Here is a 22,113-nt window from a genome sequence, read left to right on the forward strand (position 1 = left end):
TGACCTGGGGAGGTCCAATGAGGCAAAAGCCAGACTTATTTAGCAGCTAGGGCTCGCCCAAGAGAGGGGGGGGGGCTGATTTTTGCTTGGCATTGACACACACACTCTCACACTTGACCATGTGTGAAGGGAAAATACTCTATCTCCTCCCAAGCTTTAATGGAGAGCTCATCACCTACTCCAAGCTTGTGAGATAGAAGCCTACATCAACACTCTCTTGGCATGTGGATGCAAATCCAACCAAGAGCCAAGCTTCAATGCATGCTCATCTTCTCTACCAAGCTAATTACTAAGCTAAGCTATGCTAATATGAGTGATTATGTGAGGAGATGTACTTCTTTCTCGTAAGATACTTCTTTTTCCTCTCAATCTACTCTCATACCCTGCTAGCTCTCACCATCTTCGAAGGTGTGTGAGGTCTTGGGTCTGAGAACGGGGATAATTCAAGTTGTGTTTGATTAAGTGTTTTGCTTGGTGTATGAAGCTTCCATCTTCATTGCACTAACTAGTCTTGAAGGAACACAAAGAATTGTATTGTACAATGTCTCTCTTGATGGGAGAAATCATAATACAAAGCCTTTTGGAGGGGGGACCGGCTCCATGCAAATCCGGTCCTCAACTGTTGTCAATAGCTTAATTGCTCTCTCTTTTGAAAGTATTGTCGATGCTATCTAACTAGGTGTTATGCTTTTTGTTGCTCTCTCCACCCAAGCACTCTTGTAATTCTCATTAAGAATCAACTCTAATGAAATGCCCACTATGTTCATGCTAAATTCCGCTACACAAAAGATTTTAGGCCATTAAATGTTACACAGGGTTTGTGAGCTGAATTATGCTTTTGTGAATGCTCATTGTAGTCTTGCAATGTTGTTTCTGCACCAAAAAAGTTGACATTTTTTTTTCTTGAACTGAGGCATATAGGTTGCGTTCTTGGTTTGATGGGTGCAATGATCGCTTGTTATTCGTGTCGAAAAAGTGACGTGTTCACCTGTTGTGTTATGGCTCTGTGCCTTTGAGTGGGCATGCTTTGCTTCTAGTTGTGGGAAGTGTCTTTTGCTCAGCTGATCGTGTTTTCGCCATCCAATGCTGCCTGCCAACTCGTTGAGCTAAGTGCACCATCCAATATTGTGTGCCCAAGTCCACCAGGTTGCATGATTGATGCAAACTGGTTCTGCTAGTTGATCATCATCTGCCTTACATATTCCAGTTGCTGCCTGGGCGTCAAGTACACCTGATTTGTCATGGGGCTCACTCATTCTTGCCGATGCTTGTTGTTGATATGTTTTGGTTGTGCTTCCATTGCCTTGCTCCCACAATAGCCAGCTAGCCAGTCCCCTCGGGTTTTATTCGTTGGGAATCTTAGCCTGGCCTCCCAAAGCAACACCAGAAGCCATGTCCCATGCTTTCGAGCGTTTTGCTTGGATGGCCCGATTTTCCTCAGCGTTGGTGAGTGTGCTGGTCATTTTTATGTTGTCTTTGGCTTGCTCAGCTGGTGAATGTTTTGCTTGAGTTGTGGCTTCATCTTCTTGTTCTCTTGTAGAGTAGCGCAAACTCGTTGAGCCTCCTCCTTGCCTTGCAAACAAGCGTGCAAGGCACTCGGCGTCAGAGAGCTTTGTTGAGTCGTCCCCAAGCCCGAACTCCAGACAAGGTGTAGTCAGGAAGAGGTTTAGGTGCTCCTTGTTTGAGGAAAGCCCTGCTAGCCATTCTATTGCGTGTATGCTGGCCATGCATGTATGGCCATCATACACGTGTTCTTTGCCGGGTAGACTTGACGAGTCTTATGTTGTAGTCTGTTGGAGTGTGCTTTTCAATACGCAACCACAGAGATTGACTGGTGATACCGAGAAAAAGAACTTCAATTCCCTTATAAGAGATTACCGCCATAAAGATACCTTAGAGGTGCAATTCCCATTTTTGTATCTGTACTTCTGTAGTCAGAAAATTGCTGTTGATATTTATCCCATTTTGAATGTTTGGATATCACAATCTATTATCTGACATGTCTTGGCATTATCTAATTCGCTAAAGTATAGTGATTGATCACACGAGAGAGAGAGAGAGAGAGAGAGAGAGAGAGAGAGAGAGAGAGAGAGAGAGAGAGAGAGAGAGAGAGAGAGAGAGAGAGAGAGAGAGAGAGAGAGAGAGAGAGAGAGAGAGAGAGAGAGAGATTGGATTTACATTGGGGGGCACAAGAAGGGAGAGGAGGATTTGGAGCATCATGGAGCCCTTGTGCCTGTAGAAGAGCATGGAGCTAGGCACACAACTAGCTGTGGAGAGAACAAAGTAGCTCACTCTGCAGGGGGCCAGGCCGTTGTTGCTGTTGCTCATCATGAAGGCCCTCTGGAGAAGGTGAAGAACGGTAGAAATATCCGCATGAAGGGGGTCATCAGGGTGACGATGAAGGCAGAAACAGCTCCAGCAGTGAGAGCGACGGCGAGAGCGGTTGTAGGAAGAAAAAACATGGACAGTGACGGACTCTTCTAAGTTCTAGGTAAACAAAGCCGGCCTTCTGCACTTAGTCCAACACAATCGATAACCACATCAGAAGAGCTTTTACTTAAGGCTTGATTACATGCAAAGTTATCGAGTTTTGATGTAACATAAGCAGAGCCTAGAGGTTCATTTTTTCTGAATGCTCCCAATGATCGATAAAGTATCAACATTTGCAATTTTGTGTGTGTGTGTGTGTGTGTGTGTGTGAGAGAGAGAGAGAGAGAGAGAGAGCCCGGCATAGGATGCTTCTCCCACAATTTTTGCATCCCTCGACATAGGAAAAGATGCGTACCTTCCTCTTTCTTCACCTCACACCTTCCTCAATCTTCTCTTGTGCTTCATGTGCCGAGCATCACACACACAAGATATCAGCACTTAACATCATTCGTAGACACTTTCAAGACAAGTTGAATGATGTCTCCTACTTAAATGAACTGGACCATAGCAAACGGCATAAGCTCCACATTGCGAGGCTACTTCCATTCTTAGCTCACTCATCATGCTTTGTTAAGCATTCGTGGACAATCTCTCACTCTCACTACACCTTCACTTGATGTCTGAAACAATAGAAGAAAAATATAGGGAAAATTACGAAAATACCCCTTTAATTTGTGGAAATTCCCAAATACTTCTCAAATTTCAAAATTTCCCGAAATGGCCTTGTATCTTTTTTGGATAGATTGTTCAAGATTTTCTGATCTTTTTCCTTTTTGACGAATGAGATCTGTTTTTGAGTGCTTGCCACTGCTAGGGATGTAATTTGCCACAAATTACCTCCAAAAAAGGGCAATTTATACCTAAAAATAATGAAGCAATTCATCTCCAAAGCCTACATAGCCAACTCAAACTCTAGATATGCATCTTGATTTGATAGACAATCATTGTTCTTATGAAAAGCTACAAAAAAATTTATATTTGGAGAAATTTGATCTCACAACCAGGTGTATCTTTGAAATTTTGGTTAAGAGCATTTTCGAAATTAATGGCAGAATATCAAGGGTACTTTGGGTACTTTTAAAATTTTAGGGGTGTTTTGGGAATTTTAACAAATTAGAGGGGTATTTTGGTAATTTTCTCAAATCTCTCTCTCATATGAGAACACATCTATTTTGTCAAACATTAGTATATATAAAGATATAAAGAGATTATGATAAGGATACTCTTTTATTTTGAAAGTTCAGCCGCATCGTTAAACACAGAAAATTTGTACTTGATTTGATGTAGATATATTTTACCAATGGCAGGCCTTGTGATCTTATCACTTGTTTTTAAAACGTCCACACATACGAGGAACTTAGTGTGAACAAAAATCACAAAGAAATTTGTTTCCGATCAAGCTTGATAGTGATTGAACGGTGACGATACATCTCAGCTGGTCTTGCTTTCATGTCCGTGGGTTTATTACGCTAACGAATTTTCAATGTCAACCAGGATGTGCATCTATCCCATTCACCATCCTCAGCTCTTGCAGGAGGAGAAAGGTGCGCCGCCTGCCTGATTTAGGAGGCGAATGGGATCGTTCGCCGCAGCCACGCTTCTCTCTTCCTCTCCTTCATCATCTCCCTCGCCTCACTTCTTCAGTTCTTCCTTTATTCTTTTCCATCGGCCTCTGGCGAGGTGGTTAGCGAGCTGTTTCAGCAGCAGCTCGCCAGTGCGATCGTACTTAAGCAGCTGTTTTGTTGGCCGGGGTCGCGGGCATTTCTGCGTCTTGCCCGGCAGGGCGTTCAATCATTTGCACTCTGCACCAGAGGTGCCTTTCTACCTACGTTTCTACCCTTGTCACTCGTTCCTTGCAAGCTGATTCAGTTTAGCGTGTGTACAGGAGCCAGTTGTGCCAGCGGACGCATCCATCGTTAGTGATTTGCTGGCGTTTCTGAATGAGTCTTGGACTCCTTTCCATGCAACCGGTACTTTCCAAATGTTGTCTGTCAAGTGTAGATTTCTTCATGCCTTCAGACATTCACATGAGAGATGTCTGTGCAATAAAGGGAAACCTAACTTCTTAGTGGTGCCTTGTTGAAAAGTGTTATGCTTCATGTCGAGAAAGCTCATGCATTTGCATCAAACTAGAGTGTTTCGTTAGGTGCATGAGGAGGAGAGGAGGGGTAGAGTGAGTAGATGTCACTAATATGATCCGACGATCATTTGAGAATCTCGATGAATCGAGAACGGAACAAGGCAAGAGAGAATCTAAAAGACCTTGAATTTTATTAAAGCAATGTGCGTTTTACTATAGAGCGGACATAACATGGGTTGAAAAGAGAGACACAACATTGAAATTATACATATTAATAAATTTTATTTGATGTTCATAATGCAAGTGCGGTGACGTCAAATAGAGGGTTAGCAGTTTTGCTTGTGTGCACAGGTAAAAGTACAAATTGTTGTGTCAGGTGAAGATGAATGGAAATCACATTAGAGTAATTTATTTCTATAATCGCAATTAGTCCGAGCATAGGGTCACTCGTGAGGAAAGTCAACCGAGCTTCCAGGCGCGTCCGCGTGAGGATGACGTGAGAAATGTTTTTTTCTGACTTGGCAAGGATTTTTACACGTGGACATTTTTTTTGCCTTAAATGTGAGCTTGGGTCATTATGAGTTAGGGTGCCTGTGAGAATATGAACCTCCGCACCCAATTGTAGCCCTGTGCTCACTCAAGCCTTACATCGAGTGCCTCACCTCCTCTCTTCACCCACGAGCCGCTTCGATCCTACCTCCCGTTGCCATCTCTTGCTTTGCTCTAGTATCTATTGACCTTTGTTCCAACTCTCGACTCCTTGATTTAGTTAGATTCTACAATTTCTATGGTGTTTTCATGTAGTCTGTGATTTTGTGCTGCTCTCTAGTGTTTTAATTTCAAGTTCAAGTTGTTATATATATAGACTATTTTTTATGGTGCCGTATGGTATTCCACATATGGAATTTCTGGGGGGTTTGAATTGGGCTTATTTTGGGCTTCCATACCCGCCCGAGTGAGACACATGGTTGACGTATGAAAAACTATGAATCCAAGTATGTTTGCAATCTATACGATATTTTTGAGCTTATTTCTCATTGAAGTGCGATGTCTTGCTTTTGATCAATTGAGATGTATTTTGCGTTTTTTAGCTTGATCAATCAAAGGCTTATTTTAAATTCAATCTATATCTATTTAATTTCACTACAATGAAAAGGCTGTTATAGTCACTCGCTAGTCATGTGCAAGCAACAAACGATGGAAGCATGTGAAACAACGATGTACTTGGTGCTTGATCGCGTTGTTGTAGGTTTTGCAACTGGCTAGAGGTGAAAGGTGATGCTTGTTAAGGTGTGCCTTGCCAAAAAAAGGTACAAACGGTTAGAAAAATAGTAGTGTAGTGTTGAAGGTTCTCAGAGTACTCTCATTATTGTTATTATTCTTTTTTTATAGAAAACAAGAAAACATGCAAGTCTCTTTGCACGAGGAGTTTGCACAATCCCTCCCAATTTTTATAATACGAGGGAACGTGCTATTTCCACGACAGTGTGCAAATTCGAGTGTGTTCATTTCATTGCGTTTCTCACGGATCAAGAGTAAAATGTGGTAGTACGTACTCACCGCACGCTTATATCTCATGTCTGCAAAATGTATGAGAGTTGTGTCCAGGCTTTTTTATATGTTAACTGCAATGAAACATAATAATATAGGAAGGTTTGAAATTTAAGTAAGATGCATTAAACATTTTCCTAACTTTGAATGTTCAACAATTAAAATAGAAATCGGAACAATTTGTGAGTTTTTGCATCAATCTAAGTACAATGGTATTTCACAACAAAATTTTGTCGTTTTTCATAATGACTGAGATGTCAACGATAGAACTCTGACTCTATATTAAAGCTTGCTTGCAATAAAGGAGTTGGATATATTCTAGAATCAACGTTTACAATTAGCAATCATATTATGAATTCTCCCTGCCTTGCTTTAGTCCAACACTACTCATTTGTAGCAGCCATGGAGAAGCTGTGGGATATTGAGTGGCCATTTGAGATGCATGAGGTCCATCAATTTCAACTCTATAAACGACCGGTTCACCATAGGATCAGATGACAAAACGAGCCAATGATTTATCCTGGCTTACATATCGATCGAGGCAGTACCAAGCAAGACGTTCTGATTTAAAAATCCTTGTCTGACAATATCATCGTTGCCCATATTGGAGTCCTACAAAGTGTCACAAAATGGTGACATGGCATGACCACCTACTGACGTGGACAGACAGTGCAGATATACAATACGCAGCTGATGACGTGGTAGGCTATACGACATGCTGACATGGTCGTACGACGCTCGCAAAACGTGTTGGCAGGTTGACGTGGCAGATTGTACGGATCTCCACGTTTCACGCTTGCTGCTGATGTGGTAGGGCTGTACGGAATTTTGTGAATTGCGTTGGTGCTTTTTGGCAGCTTTTCGGAAACCAATTGCTTTTTGGGACTCTTTACTTTTGAGTTAGAAGCTTTTGGACCAATTGCTTTTGAGTTTAACTGCTTTTGGGGCTCTGCTTTTGGCATCCCTTGGGTGGAGTACCGGCATTGTACTAAGTTCAAGTAATATAAGAAATATCGAAAGGGGCCCCAAGGTTTGGGGTCAATACTCTCTGGGGTGGAACTTCGCCATTCTTCGTGTTGTCTCTCTCTTTCAGTTCAGTTGTTATTGAAGTGCTTAAAGTCGTTCTGTCCGTTCTTTTCCTTTGGCACGTGGTGCTCGTCCCGTGACAGTGTTATCAGAACATCAGGCCTGAGCTTTTCTCAAAGCATACCGGTCCTATCAAAGAGCAGACAAGGCATTTGGTACTTTTGGAATTCGATATTAAAGAATCTTCGTGCCCCGACCCGGAACTTGTTAGCCACTCCTACCCTTACTTCATCACGCATCGGACGCGCTCCTGTCTTCATCGCTCTGTCTAATAGGGCATAGCCATAAAGAATCCCGGATTACACATGGGTCTTGTGGAGAATCTGACAGAGATAACACCTCGACGAGAAGGCAAAGAAAAGTTGAAATCCTACACGGGAACTGAAGAAAAGAATGAAGATTTGGACAAATTTTTCAACGGAGAAGTTTGCTAGAGCGAAGTATAAGCGTTAACTGCAGGTTGATTGTTGGGTGAAGAGGGGAAGATTGACCGCTTAAAATATTCAACACAAGCTTCCAAGCTATCACCATCAACCTGTCCACCTCTTCTTCCAATTTCCAAGCACACACACTCACCTAAACTATGACACACACACACACACAATAAACATAGAATTGACATAGACAAGCTTGTAAGAGAGTGTAAGAGATGTGTAAGAGATGGAGACTAGATTAGAGAGTACACAACAAATAACCATAGCATAAGAGAGTAGAGAAGAGAATCTGCAAGAGAAAGGCCTAAATATAGCCCCAAACTCCACGGCACCTCTCTTGTGGAGTTGGTATTTAATATATTATTTTGAGTTTAAGGTGTCAAAAATTTAGGCCCCTCGTTTTACAACCACTTTACTTTTGCAAATGAGTGAAGCTCATTTGTTCTTGCATGACCCATAAGGGGAGTTCCCACTACAACTATTTACAAAGCCATAGTGGCTTATTGCAATGATGTTCTAAGATACTGTGCAAATATAAAAGCCAAGAGTAATTGCCGTCGCCTCTTCATCAACTCCCCGCATTCCACTCTACAAAATCATCATCAACTCAATTAGTAAAATAAATAGACAGCATATAATTAACCATTACGTCCAGCTATCCCAATTGCAGCTAACCACTACAACAGGAGGGTGCCCAGTCTCGTAACATCCCTCCCACCAGGGATAGCAACTGTCCTCAGTTGCTCAATAGAGAAATCAACTGGACCGTGAGTGATGGAAAGTGTGGAGAACGTTGGGAAAGTTGCGAAAAAACTTTTCAGGCATTCATTTGGCATCTTCTCTAGGGTGGCCTTTGAAAGTCAAAAGGTAATGGTTATAAACCATTCCAGTGTGTGTAATTGTGGTCAACTATTTTATCAGGGATGAGTTGCTCTTCTTGATCTACAAGTGAAGGTGGGTCTTCATAAATGTGGTGTGTAGGTAGGGGTCCTCGGAATGGGCGTAAAAGACTAATGTGAAAGGCTTTGTGAATGTGCTAATGTGCAGGTAGTTCTAAACGAAAAGAAACATCATTAATGACAGTTGAAATTTTGAAAGGTCCATAAAAACGAGGAGCAAGCTTAACAAAGACATTAGTATCAACGCTTTTGATCCTGCGTTTTTCGATGCGAAGTAAAACATGATCACCTTCTTTAAATTGGTGTGCCTTGCGGTGCTTGTTAGCATGCTTGGTGTAAAGTTCTTGTGAGTGTTTAATGGCATAATGCACACTTGCATAAATATCATGAAAGTCGGTAGTGAAATCATCAGCGGCAGACACAACATTAGAAAGTCGTGAAGCAAGAGTAGGAAGAGAGTGACCATATACAATTTCAAATGGAGACTTACCGGTGACAGTGTGAGTGGTGTTGTTGTATGCAAATTGCAAAATATGTAGGTAATCATCCCATTTTTTTGGTTGAGAAGAAACATAAGCCTTTAATAAGTCAATAATAGTGCGGTTTGTGACTTCGGTTTGACCATTGGATTTAGGATGAAATGCAGAAGTGAAGTCAAGTGTAGTGCCAAGATTTTCAAACACAGTAGTCTAAAAAGCATTACAAAATTTTGAATCTCGATCAGAAATAATCACTTTAGGCAAACCATGATGTGGAAAAACAGTCTTAAGAAACAAAAGTGCAGCTTGATGTGTTGTGAGTGTTTTCTTACAAGAAACGAAATATGCTTGTTTAGAGAAACGGTCAATAATAGTCCATATCATGTTATGTTTGTGTATTGTGAGTGGGAAACCAGTGACAAAATCCATTGAAATATGTTCCCAAGGTCTTTTAGGAATGGGGAGAGGGTGTAAAAGTCCCAGTTTCTTACCTGTAGTTGTTTTGATTTTTTGACAAATCAAACAAGTTGACACATACTGTTTAACATCCATTCTCATAGTAGGCCAATAGAAATCACGACATAAATTTTGAAAAGTTGCAGCAAATCCTCTATGTCCAGCGTAAGGGGGTTTGTGCAATTCCTCAATAATTAATGTACGGAAAGGTTTAGTCACACACAATTTTTGTTTGAAATAAAGGAAGTTTTCTTGAATAGTGTATTCGAGAAATGTGTGTACAGAATTATCAAGCATGTGTAACCATGCCGTTTTGAAATCATCATCATGTGCATAAGTGTCAGGCATAGTGTCAAATGAAGTTCCCGTAATGGTTGATAGATGATTAAGTGAGGGTCTTCTACTCAAAGCATCAGCTACAACGTTTTCTTTACCAGGTTGATATTGAATGTTGGGCTGAAAACTTTGAATAAAAGCGGCCCACTTAATATGTCTATCATCTATTAAGGACTGAGAGTAAATATTTGATACTTTGTTGATCAGTTTTAATGATCAAGTCAGTACCCATTACATAGTGTTTCCAAATTTTCAATGCATGTACCATAGCAATCAACTCTTTATCATAAGTACTGAACTTTGTTTCAGACGGTTTGAATTTACGACTTTCGAAAGCAATTGGATGGTTATCGTGTACGAGTACTGCACCGATACCTTTTCCACTAGCATCAGTGACTATCACAAAGAATGGTCTTTCAAAATAAGGCAATTGCAATACATGTGCATTAGTCAAAGCATGTTTAAGTGCATTAAATGAGCTTTCTTGCAAATCAGTCCATTCATAAGGCGTGTTTTTCTTCAACAAGAGAGTCAAATAATGTGCTTTGTAAGCAAAATTATGAACAAATTTCCTATAATAGCTACAAAGACCAATAAAAGATCGTAGCTCATGCAAGTTTTTGGATCTAGGCCATGATTGAATGACTTCAATTTTCTTTGGATCGACATGTATTCCCTTACCCGATACAATGTGTCCCAAATATTCAATTTCAGATTGGAAAAATGAACTCTTTTCAGGATTCAAATACAAGTGATTTTGTATAACCAGATTAAATACACGTGTTAAATGTTGCTTATGCTCTTCTTCAGATTTACTGAATACCAAAATGTTATCAAAAAATACAATCACAAAATCTTGATGGTCAATGAAAATTCGATTCATCATGCGTGTGAATCTAGCTGGTGCATTTGTCAAACCAAATGGCATGACAAGAAATTCATAGTGTCCAGTTTGTGTTCTGAAAGCAGTTTTTGTAGACATCATGTTCAAACATTTTGACTTGGTGACATCCTGATTTAAGGTCAATTTTGCTAAAGATGTGTGCCCCTTTCAGTTTGTCTAGTAGATCATCCACTCTAGGAATAGGAAACCTATTCTTAATGGTGATCTTGTTTAAAGCCCTATAGTCGATACACATACGAAAGGTTCTATTTTTCTTCTTGACAAGAAGTACTGAAGCTCCGTATGGTGAACTACTAGGTCGGATTAGGCCTCGGTCAAGTAAATCAATGATTTGAGTTTGTATTTTCCTGTGTGCGGTAGGATTTACACGATAAGGTGCTCTACAAGGAGGTTCACTACCTAGTATGATGTCAATTTTGTGATCTTCTGGGTGTGATGGTGGAATTCCAGGTGGCAGATCATGCATGAAACAATCTTTAAATTGTGAGAGAAATTCATCGTGTGTGGAGTTCCGTGAAGTTTCGGTTTCAGCAGAAATTTGATTTACCAAGACTAGGTATGTTTTCCCCTGTTTTCGAATTGCTCGTTTGGCTTGAGTGTGAGAGAGGAGTGGAAATTTTTGATGTGCCAGTGTTGCTTGGATGGAGAAATTTTTATTATTATGAGTGAGAGACATTGTACGTGTTTTATAATTAATCAACGGGTCAAATTCATGACGAAATGACATTCCCAAAATCATGTCAAGATCATGCAATGGTGCTACCAAAAATGTACGTGCTTGTGTGAATTCACCAATACAAACTTCAACAGTGGCTTGAGTTTTACAATTAAAACGTTGATTATTAAAAACTGTTTTGACCTTGTGAGGTGATGAAATTTCAGAGAGTGATAGTTGCTGTGCCAATCGTGTGGAAATGAAATCATGGCTACTACCATCATTTAGCAGAATAGTGACATTTTCACCCTTAACAGTGTCTTGCACTTTAAACAAAGTGTGAGGAGATATAGGAGTACCTGAGGATGGGTTGTCATTGTTATCATAATCAGGATTATATCCCTCACGGTAGTTAACTTCCACTTCGTTGTCGTCGGGTATAGCATCTTCGATGAGGTTAAGAGTAGCTCCGTTGGGGCGGTTGTTGTTGAAGGGTTTCTGATTTAAATTCCCGTTGATTCCATTTGAATGGCCATTGGATTGACCATTGCCCTTAGCATGACCATTTGGGCACTTATCTGCATAGTGACCATACTGAAAGCATTTAAAACACTTCACCTTTTTGTTACCATTAGAATTTGGAGGAGAACGCTGGTTAGAAGGATGTTGGTTGCCTCGTTGCTGAGTGTTGTTGTTGTTGTTGCTCGTATGAGGTTCAGCAGTTGTAGGAGGATTGTCAAATCTTCGTCTTTTGAAAAAAGTACGGCTTTGGTGTTTGCTTCTGTCAAAGTTAGGAGAGAAAGGAGGTCTCTTGTTGCGGTTAGTGTTAGCAGGTTGATCAGTGTGAGAGGAATGTCCACCTTTCTTCTTTTCTGCGTTGAGAGCCAAATTAATGGCCTTTGACAGAGAATCTGGTTTGAACATATCTACCTCAACACTAATTTGTAGTGCCAAGCCTGATATGTACTTTCGCTTCAATTTCCTGCGACTAACATGTTCAATAGCTTGCAATTGAATTAGATAATTCCAAAAACGGTCAGTGTAACCTTGTACATCTTCATTTCTACCCTGTCGAATTAAATCTCATTGACGTCGTGCTTTAGCTTTGTACTGTGTGGACAAAAATTGGGGTAAAAACACTTTTTTAAATGCATTCTAGGTGCGTGGTCTTCTTCCATGTTGTTTGGTGGCGTTCCACCACAATGCAGCGCTGCTAGTGAGATGATTTGATGCACACTTTACCATTTCACGCTCGGGAAAGTCTTTATCATGAAAATAGTCATCTAGTTGGCTAACCCATGCTAGAACCGTGCTAGCATCTTTAGTGCCATCAAAATCTTTGAAAGTGAAGGCTTTTCTGCTAATTTTGTTTTTCTTGGGTGCCGGTGCAGATTCGGTGCGTGCAGAATACAATAATTTATCTTCAAGTTCTTGCCTTCGCATGCGTTCATATGTGAGTGATTGTTGCAGATTTTGAAGTTGCTCCGCAATCGTGTGTCCTTGAGGAAGGTGTGTCATGATTGCATTGTTTTTTTTTAAATTTTTTTCCTTTTTTTAAAAAAAAATGGTAATGCTTAAAAAGGCTATTTGGTGATATTCACAGATGCAATTTGCGGAATAAAGAGTAAAATAAATAACAAAATGTAATGTACTTAGCTGAGAAATAGCGGTGGCGTCCAGTCCGGAATGGCAATGCGCTAGGAAATTGCCAGAGAAGTGGACGGTCCGACGGTGCGTCACCGAGCCAGTTGAATTTTGTAGCGCCCGATCTCCCTTACCCCAAAATGATAATATAACTGACAATTTTACGATATGGTTACCGCTCGATCCGCGCCCTGTGTTGTAGCGAAGAGTTGCTAATGATGCACGGCTTTTGTGGCTTCCAATTATCAATGCCTGCTTCAATCTCTCGATGTGAATCCTGGGAGACGGTGAAATGAAAGCGACCAAAAATTGGCCGTAGGTTGTGGCGAGTGGGTGATATCGCGTGTTGCTGGTATTCCAAGCGAAAAATAATTTGTATATGAAAATCTTCGGCTTTTGCTGGCTTCTTTGACTGTTCGGCGGCCGATCGGTGGGGGGGGGGTATGACCACCCTCCTTAAGCTATATAAGAGTTTAAGTTATAAGGAAAGAAGGGCTTAATAGCCTGCCAGTTAAATCAAAAGGAAACTTGGGGTTGTCACTACTTTAAAAAAGTAGTGTGAAGTTGAATGCATGGGAAATTGAAGAGGCAGCGAGCTCACAGAGAGGGAGGTTGCGCCCAGAGAAAGAAATGGTGATGGTGACCTAAGAAGGCATTTTCGGCCCGAGTGCAAGAAAGCAAAAAGACTCAGACGACCAGGGCGCTCAGTTTGATGGTAATCCTGAGTGTTTTCGAGGTGGTCGACAAAGAAGCTCTTCGACGGCAAGGGTTACTTTCCGCGCAGACTTGAGTAAAGGTAGATTTCAAGAGTGGTGTTAAGAGCCAGTTTTTGGGCTAAACTCTTTGGTCTATTCCCTTGCGTGCTTGTCGACTTGCTTCTTCTTCCGCTTTCCCTTCTTTGAAATCCTCACAATTTCGTCGTAGCTTACGAAGTCGATGACGTTGAAAAAGACATATCCAACCTTGATCGCCAATTTCTGTTTGAAACCAAGACTCTTCCGAATCTTCAAGCTCTTCTACTTTCTTCGACTCTTGCTCTCTTTCATGCCTTCACCATTCGCACGATTTGTTGCCGATTCATCATCGATTAGCGACCGAGCAAAATTTTGTTTTGCAAATTTGAACAATTAAGCTTTGAATTTCCACGAATCCTTGAGTCTTTGTATTGCAGATTTGATAAATTGCAATTCGGAGATTGTCGATTTGAGGGATTCCGTCTTGAGATTGAAATCGGGTTCCAATTTTTCCTTGAACCTGATACTCTGATACCACTGTTGGGTGAAGAGGGGGAGATCGATCTCTTAAAATATTCAACACAAGCTTCCAAGCAATCACCATCAACCTGTCCACCTCTTCTTCCAATTTCCAAGCACACACACTCACCTAGACTATGACACACACACACACACACAGTAAACATAGAATTGACATAGACAAGCTTGTAAGAGAGTGTAAGAGATGTGTAAGAGATGGAGATTAGATTAGAGAGTACACAACAAATAACCATAGCATAAGAGAGTAGAGAAGAGAATCTGCAAGAGAAAGGCCTAAATATAGCCCCAAACTCCACGGCACCTCTCTTGTGGAGTTGGTATTTAATATATTATTTTGAGTTTAAGGTGCCAAAAATTGAGGCCCCTCTTTTTACAACCACTTTACTTTTGCAAATGAGTGAAGCTCATTAGTTCTTGCATGACCCATAAGGGGAGTTCCCACTATAACTATTTACAAAGCCATAGTGACTTATTGCAATGATGTTCTAAGATACTGTGCAAATATAAAAGCCAAGAGTAATTGCCGTCGCCTCTTCATCAACTCCCTGCATTCCACTCTACAAAATCATCATCAACTCAATTAGTAAAATAAATAGACAGCACATAATTAACCATTACGCCCAGCTATCCCAATTGCAACTAACCACTACAACAGGAGGGTGCCCAGTCTCGTAACATTGATACGTGTGAAAAAGGTTGATTAAGCACCCCAGAGACCCAAGATTTATGAAACACCTAAAGAATTACCCATTGATGAGATTAACTCAAGATGGTGTGAGGCCATTGAGTCTCCTCTCAGGACGGGGTGGAAAGCTAAAAGGACAAACGAGTGCAGAAAAGCGGAAGCTTTACTTGCAGGAAGAGCTGGAACATAACTATTGACGAGAAGATGAACTAGATACTTGAAAGGACACTGAAAGGGATACTGATGTACTGACAATCTGGTTGTTTGTGACAGATAACTGGAAATAGGAGTGAGGAATTCGCATCTGTATGGATTGGGAAGCATGGAGCTGGACATCCACTCTTTTGCAACGAGGTGAGCCATCTCCTTGCCTGTTTTGCAAGTGAAATCGAGGATGAGATGGTGAGATCGGGAGTGACGGAAGCTCAAGAGTGGATCCATTGATTCGAGATAAGAATGATGAATTTAAATGAATGGATGATGACGCATGATGACGCATGTTGAAAGATTCTAGTACATCAAGACTCCATATGAATGAGATGACTGGATATTGTGGTGAGCGCATCAAGAGTTCCTGCAGGATGAGATGGCCACTTAGGGATCTAGGTGCATCAAAACTTCTAGACGGATGAGATGACTAGATGATTGAAACACTGTGTTCAGTATGGACTAAGTGTGTGCATGAAGAACTTTGAAACAAGAATTTCCCAAGGTAAATGTGATTTATATATGAGATTAATGTACTTTGGAAGAACTTGCTAGATGTGTGCAGATAACAGGTGAAATCGATGATAATGGATGACGAATTCAAAGCAATGACAGCTCGAGAATGAACCTGACAACGATAAGTGTCATGAATTTGGAATGAAACTAATGAAAGAACCTGCTATTTGTGAACACCTAGTAACAGGATTAAGAATGAAATGATGATGATTTTGGAGCAGTGACAACTATCGAATGAACCTGATAATTGAATCATGATCGATTCAATGGAACTGTCGTGCGCGCATCAAGAGTTCCCGCGGGATGAGATGGCCACACAACTGAAACTGAATGATTGGACTACTTTGTTCAATATTACCTTAGTGATGGATTGGAATTTTTGGAAATGATTACTCGCACATGACAGTGCTTGAGGCGAATGATTACCCACACACGACATTGCTTGAGTCGAAAATCTATGGACATGATCGCAATATGGGATTGATTAATCCGGCATCAGTGAGGTTCGGGATGGATCTAGATGCGATTGCTAAATACGTTACGAAGAATCACGATCTTAGATTAGAATGAACTCTATGTAATGTGAATGTGATGCGATCTGAACGTGATGTGATGTGATGTCACTGTCATCTTTGTAGAAGTGCTGTATTTGTGTCGTCTAGTGCATCGGTACTTAGAGTCGGTGTTTACTGAACTGGTTTATGGCTTATGTCTGATTTTGCAGGCGTAATCGAGGGCGATTACAATTCTTTCAAGAGGGGGTTATGTCACAGAATGTTGATGTGGCATGACCACTTGTTGACGTGGACAAACAGTTCGCACTAGATGACATGGCAGGCTATACCACATGCTGATGTGGCAGCTGCACGGATGCCCGTAAAACGAGGTGGCTATGTGAGATTGTATGGATCTCCGCGTTTGATGCTGGCTATTGACGTTGCAAGGCTGTACGGAATTCCGTGAATTGCGCTGGTGCTTTTTGGCAGCTTTTCGAAAACCAATTGCTTTTTGAGACTCTTTACTGTTGAGTTAGAAGCTTTCGGACCAATTGCTTTTGAGTTTAACTGCTTTTGGGGCTCTACTTTTGGCATCCCTTGTAAGAATTAAAGGAGCCCAAGGGACTCACTCTTCAGAGCATCTGGACGACGCAGAGTTTGAGAGCCGAGGCCTCGTAGAGTTGTACTTTGATCAAGCATTAATAGAAAAGAAATATCGAAAGGGGTGCCAGTCTTTGGGGCCAATCTCTGTGGGCACGGAACTACGTCGGGCCGTGTCGACCAAATTGAGCGTATTCTATTTAGAATACACGACGTCCCATATTGAAACGTACAATACGTCTCATAACGTTCTCTATTCTAACGTTTTTTTGCTCAAAACGTATGTCTTTTTCTAGTTGATCAATTGGGTTTTAGAGCTTCATGGTTCTTGTTTATGTATGCTATTGTTAAATATTGAAGAGTCATTGAGAAGGTCCATGAACGGCTTCATTTGTTCTTATTAAACTATCATATCTAAAAAAGTTGACGTATTTTATTTTTGATTCTCAAAAATACGTCTAGTACGTGTATTGTACACTGCGTATTAAACGTTCCGTCCCGCACCGTAGTTGCTATGATTGTGATTTTAAAGTTGCGAAGTATTTTAAGTGATTCTCTCGTGTGTCGTGTTGGATTCTTGACTTACGGTACCCAAGCCTGTGACACAAAGTGCCACATGCCTTCAAGATGCAAGCATAGGTGATTACATATGGAGAAATGTCCTCCGTTGAAATCAGCCCATTGCTTCTTGCCCTACTCTTGTTGGGAATATCCTGCAATAAGTGCATTACGAGAGATGGCATTCCGGACAGGAAACTTGTCAAGCACTTTTCTGAGCTTTTTGAAGTAAACTGCATTTGGCGTATATGTCAACCAAGGCATTTCCAAGCATGACTTCTTTTTCAACAGCCCTTGACTAAAAATATCATCGTGAATTCTTTTGCCCATATCAACGTCTTGCGTAATGTCACATGCCATCAAGATGCAAGTGCAGGTGATTCATTTGGAGAGATGCAATCTCTTTGTATCTGCTATAAGCAGCCCAAAGCTTTCTGGCCCTGTCCCTGTTGGGTATATCCCGCAATCAATGCACTCCAAGCAATGCCAAGCACTTCTTCTTTTTTCAACAGCCCCTGACTAACAATAACAAATTGAATTTTGTTGCCCATGTCGCGTAGTGTCACATGCCTGCAAGACGAAAGCATAGGTGATTGCATCTGAAGAGATACCGTCGCTTCGCATCTGCTAAAGGCTTCTTGGCCATACCACATTTGTCATACATGTCGATGAAGGCATTGCCAATCATAACGTTTTTTTTCAACAGCCCCTGACTAACGATACCATCGTGAGCTCTTTTGTCCATCCTAGCGTCTTCCAAATTGCACATGTCTTCAAGATGCAAGCATAGGTGATTCCAACATTTGGAGAAATGCGCTCATACGCATCGACTGAAAACAGCCTAGAGCTTCTTGGCCCCACCCTTGTTCGGCATATCCCGCATTCAGTGCAATCCAAGCTCCTAAAGAACTTTTTGTGCTTTTTGAAGTTCACACTGTAACCGGCTTGGATACTCCAAGCGAGAAATCAATAGCAACACACGAACAAAAACTTCATAATCACTGAACTTTAATGGAGAGAGAGAGAGAGAGAGAGAGAGAGAGAGAGAGAGAGAGAGAGAGAGAGAGAGAGAGAGAGAGAGAGAGAGAGAGAGAGAGAGAGTCGACATGTCTCGGCGGAGCTCCGTGCACAGAGGTATTGGCCCCAAAGATTGGCGCCCCTTTCGGTATTTCTTTTTATATCAATCTTTGAGCAAAGTACAACTCCCGCGGGTGCTCGCTCTCATACTCTTGGTCCATGCTCTGAGAAGTGAGTCCCCTTGGGTCACTTATAAACATTACAAGGGATACCAAAAGCAGAGCCCCAAAAGCTTCAAACTCAAAAGCACTAATCCCTCAAAAGCAACTGGCTCAAAATCTGCCAGCGCAAAAGCGGAATTCCGTATAGGTTGCCACGTCAGCACCTGTTAGCGCAAAACACGGAAATTCGTATTGTTTGCCACGTCAGCATGTTAGCGCAGATTCCGAAAATCCGTACAGTCAGCCACGTCACCTGTCTGTACTACAGTCCACGGGCAGTCATGCCACGTCATCATTTTGACACACCACATTTGACATAAATGTCAACCAAGGCAGTGCCAAGCACGATGTTTTGTTTCAACAACCCCTAACTAACAATATCATCGTGAATTATGTTTTCCATATTGGCGTTTTGCATAGTCCCACATGCCTTCAAGATGCAAGCGTGATTGCACCCGGAGAAATGCCCTCGTTTTGCATCTACTGAAAACAGCCTAGAGCTTTCTGGCCCTGTCCTATTTCGTAATTAGTCTATTTCAAGAGATGACATTGTGGACAGAAAGCTTCACAAGCACTTTTTGTGCTTTGTAAAGCACACGACATCTGGCATACATGTCGATCAAGGCAGTGCCAAGCACGACGTTTTGTTTCAAAAGCCCTTGTCTAACAATACCATCGTGAATTTTGTTGCCCATATCAATGTCTTGCGTAGTACCACCTACCTTCAAGACCAAAGCATCGGTGATTCCTGGCCCTGCCACATTTGGCATACATGTCGACCAAGGCAATGCAAGCATAACATTTTGTTGTCGATAGCCCCTGAGTAACAATATCATCGTGAGTTCTTTTGCCCATTTCAACGTCTTCCAAATTGCCACATGCCTTCAAGATGCAAGCATAGGTGACTGTATCTAGAGAGATATGCTCGCTTCAGCCCCTCAAGAACTCATTGTGCTTTTTGAAGTACACAACATCTTCCTGGCCATACCCCTGCTCCGCATATCTTGCAATCAGTGCGTTTCAAGAGTCGACATTGCGTAGAAGAAGCTTGTATCGGACTTGGACACCCCAAGTCATTATATGATACGACACTTTATCACAGTTAAATAGAGTCGACACGGCCCGATGTAGCTCCATGCCGAGAGGTATTGGCCCCAAAGTCTAGCGTCCCTTTTGGTATTTATTTTCATATTAATGCTTGAGCAAAGTTACAGAGTCCAAGGGTCCTCTCTGCGGAGCTGCTCGTCAGCAAATTGAGTCCAAGAGGCCCTTTCAATACATATTTAAAGGCCCGTCGCTTCTCACAAAAGCAGTTCATGAAAGGGCTTCAAACTCAAAAGCTACTTGCCCAAAAGCTGCCAGCGAAAAACGCGGAAATCCGTACGTTGTGCTGCACGAGCACGTGTCAATGCATTTCAGAGAGATCCGTACGGCTTGCCACGTCAGCATGTCAGCTCGTTTTTCGGGCGTCGTACAGTTGTCCACGTCATCAGTTTGACATACCCCCCTCTTGAAAGAATTGTAATCGCCCTCGATTACGCCTGCAAAAACAGAGCCATAAACTAGTTCAATAGACATTGACTCTAAGTACCAATGCACTAGACGACACAAATCCAACACTTGAACAAAGACGACAATCACTGAACATCAAATCGCATTCAAATCGAATCACATAGAATCCATCGAGATCTAGGACCATGATTCCTGGCAACGTGTTTAGCAATCACATCTAAATCCACACCGGACCTCATTGATGTAACATCCCAAAGCTTTGTGTGTTGAGCATATCCCGCAATGTGTGTGTTCCAAGAGACGACATTCCGTACAGAAAGCTCCTCGAGCGCTTTTGGTGCTTTCTCAAAAACACATCATCTCGCGTACGTGATTGTTGGTCCTACGTAGTGCCACATGCTTTGAAGATGCAAGCATAGGTGATTACATTAGGAGAAATGTTCTCGCTTTGCATCCTGAGAACAGCCAGCCAGAGTTTCCAGGCCTTGTCCCTGTTGGGCATATCCTGCAATCAATGCACTTGAAGAGATGACATTTCGGACGTCAAGGCAATGCCACATGCCTTCCACACGAAAGCATAGGTGATTGCATCCGGAGAGATGCCCTCCCTTCGCATTTGCTGAAAACAGCCCAGGGCTTGCATCTAGAGAGATGTGCTCGCTTCAGCCTTGTTCCGCATATCCTGCAATCAGTGCGTTTCAAGAGTCGATATTCCGTACAAGAAGCTCCTCAACCACTTTTTGTGCTTTCTGAAGTACACCATATTTGGTGTACATGTCGACCCAGTCAATGCCAAGCACTGCTTCGTTTTTCAGCAACCCCTGACTAACAATATCATTGTGAATTTTGTTGCCTATATTAGTGTCTTGCATAGTGCCACATGTCTTCATGAGGAAAGTATAGGTGATTGCATCTGGGGCGATGTCCTCGCTTTGTGTCTGTTGAAAACAGCCCAGGGCTTCCTGGCCCTGCGACATTTGACATACATGTCGAACAAGGCAATGCCAAACATAAAGATTTTTTCTCAGTCCGTGACTAACAATATGACCGTAAGTTCTTTTGCCTACCTTAGCATCTTTCGAATTGCCACATGCTCTCAAGATGTAAGCATAGGTGATTGCATATAGAGAGATGCGCTTGCGCCACATCAGCTGAAATTAGTCTAGAGCTTCCTGCGCCCCCCCCCCCCCCCAATGCTTGGCATATCCCGCAATCAGTGCAATCTAAGACTTAACATTTTAGACAGATAGCTCCTCAAGAACTCTTTGTGCTTTCCGAAGTACACCACATCTAGCATATACGATGACGTTTTGTTTAGCAGCCCCTGACTAACAATATCATCGTGAATTATGTTGCCCATATTGGTGTTCTGCATAGTACCACATGCCTTAAAAATGCAAGCATAGGTGATTGCATCTAGAGAAATGCCCTCGCTTCGCATTCGCTGAAAACAGCCCAAAGCTTTGTGTGCTGAGCATATCCCGCAATCAGTGCGTTCCAAGAGACTACATCCCGGCAGAAAGCTCCTCAATCGCTTTTTGTGCTTTCTCAAGAGAACCACATCTCGCATACGTGATCGTTTCTTCTACTTGATGCCACATGTTTTGAAGATGCAAGTATATCAGGAAAAATGTTCTCACTTGGCATCTTGAAAACAGCCAGCCAGAGCTTCCTGGCCTTGTGCCTGTTGGGCATACCCTGCAATCAATGCACTTGAAGAGATGACATTTCGGACGTCAAGGCAGTGCCACATGCCTTCCACACGAAAGCATAGGTGATTGCATTTGGAGAGATGCCCTCCCTTTGCATCTGTTGAAAACAGCCCAGGGCTTTTGCCCATCTCAGCATCTTCCAAATTTCCATATGCCTTCAAGATGCAAGCATAGGTGATTGCATCTAGAGAGATGCCCTCGCCTTAGCTTCTCAAGATCTCAATGTGCTTTCTGAAGTACACATCATCTTCCTAGCCCTGCCCTTTGTTCTGGAATCTGCATATCTTGCAATCAATGCATTTCAAGAGTCGACATTTCGTACAAGAAGCTCCTCAAGCATTTTTTGTGCTTTCTGAGGTA

General features: G+C 41.9%; 1 protein-coding gene across 2 annotated transcripts in view; it reads left to right on the forward strand.

The window, feature by feature from the left end:
• Positions 1-3,902: 3,902 nt before the first annotated feature.
• Positions 3,903-22,113, forward strand: part of LOC147438490 (Zn-dependent exopeptidases superfamily protein) — an 88,993-nt gene continuing 70,782 nt past the window's right edge. Inside the window, exons 1-2 of one of the 2 annotated variants that reach the window (XM_086484587.1) lie at positions 3,903-4,243; positions 4,316-4,400. In XM_086484587.1, coding sequence (XP_086340713.1) covers positions 4,004-4,243; positions 4,316-4,400 — 325 coding nt within the window. In that variant the 5' untranslated portion in view covers positions 3,903-4,003. Of the gene's footprint in view, positions 4,244-4,315; positions 4,401-11,187; positions 11,212-22,113 lie in introns of those variants that run through there. The other variant, XM_086484588.1, reaches the window with a different exon arrangement.

This window comes from Adiantum capillus-veneris, chromosome 16 (genome assembly GCF_014529385.1).
Source record: "Adiantum capillus-veneris isolate H3 chromosome 16, ASM1452938v2, whole genome shotgun sequence".
In the NCBI taxonomy this organism is placed as follows: Eukaryota; Viridiplantae; Streptophyta; class Polypodiopsida; order Polypodiales; family Pteridaceae; genus Adiantum; species Adiantum capillus-veneris.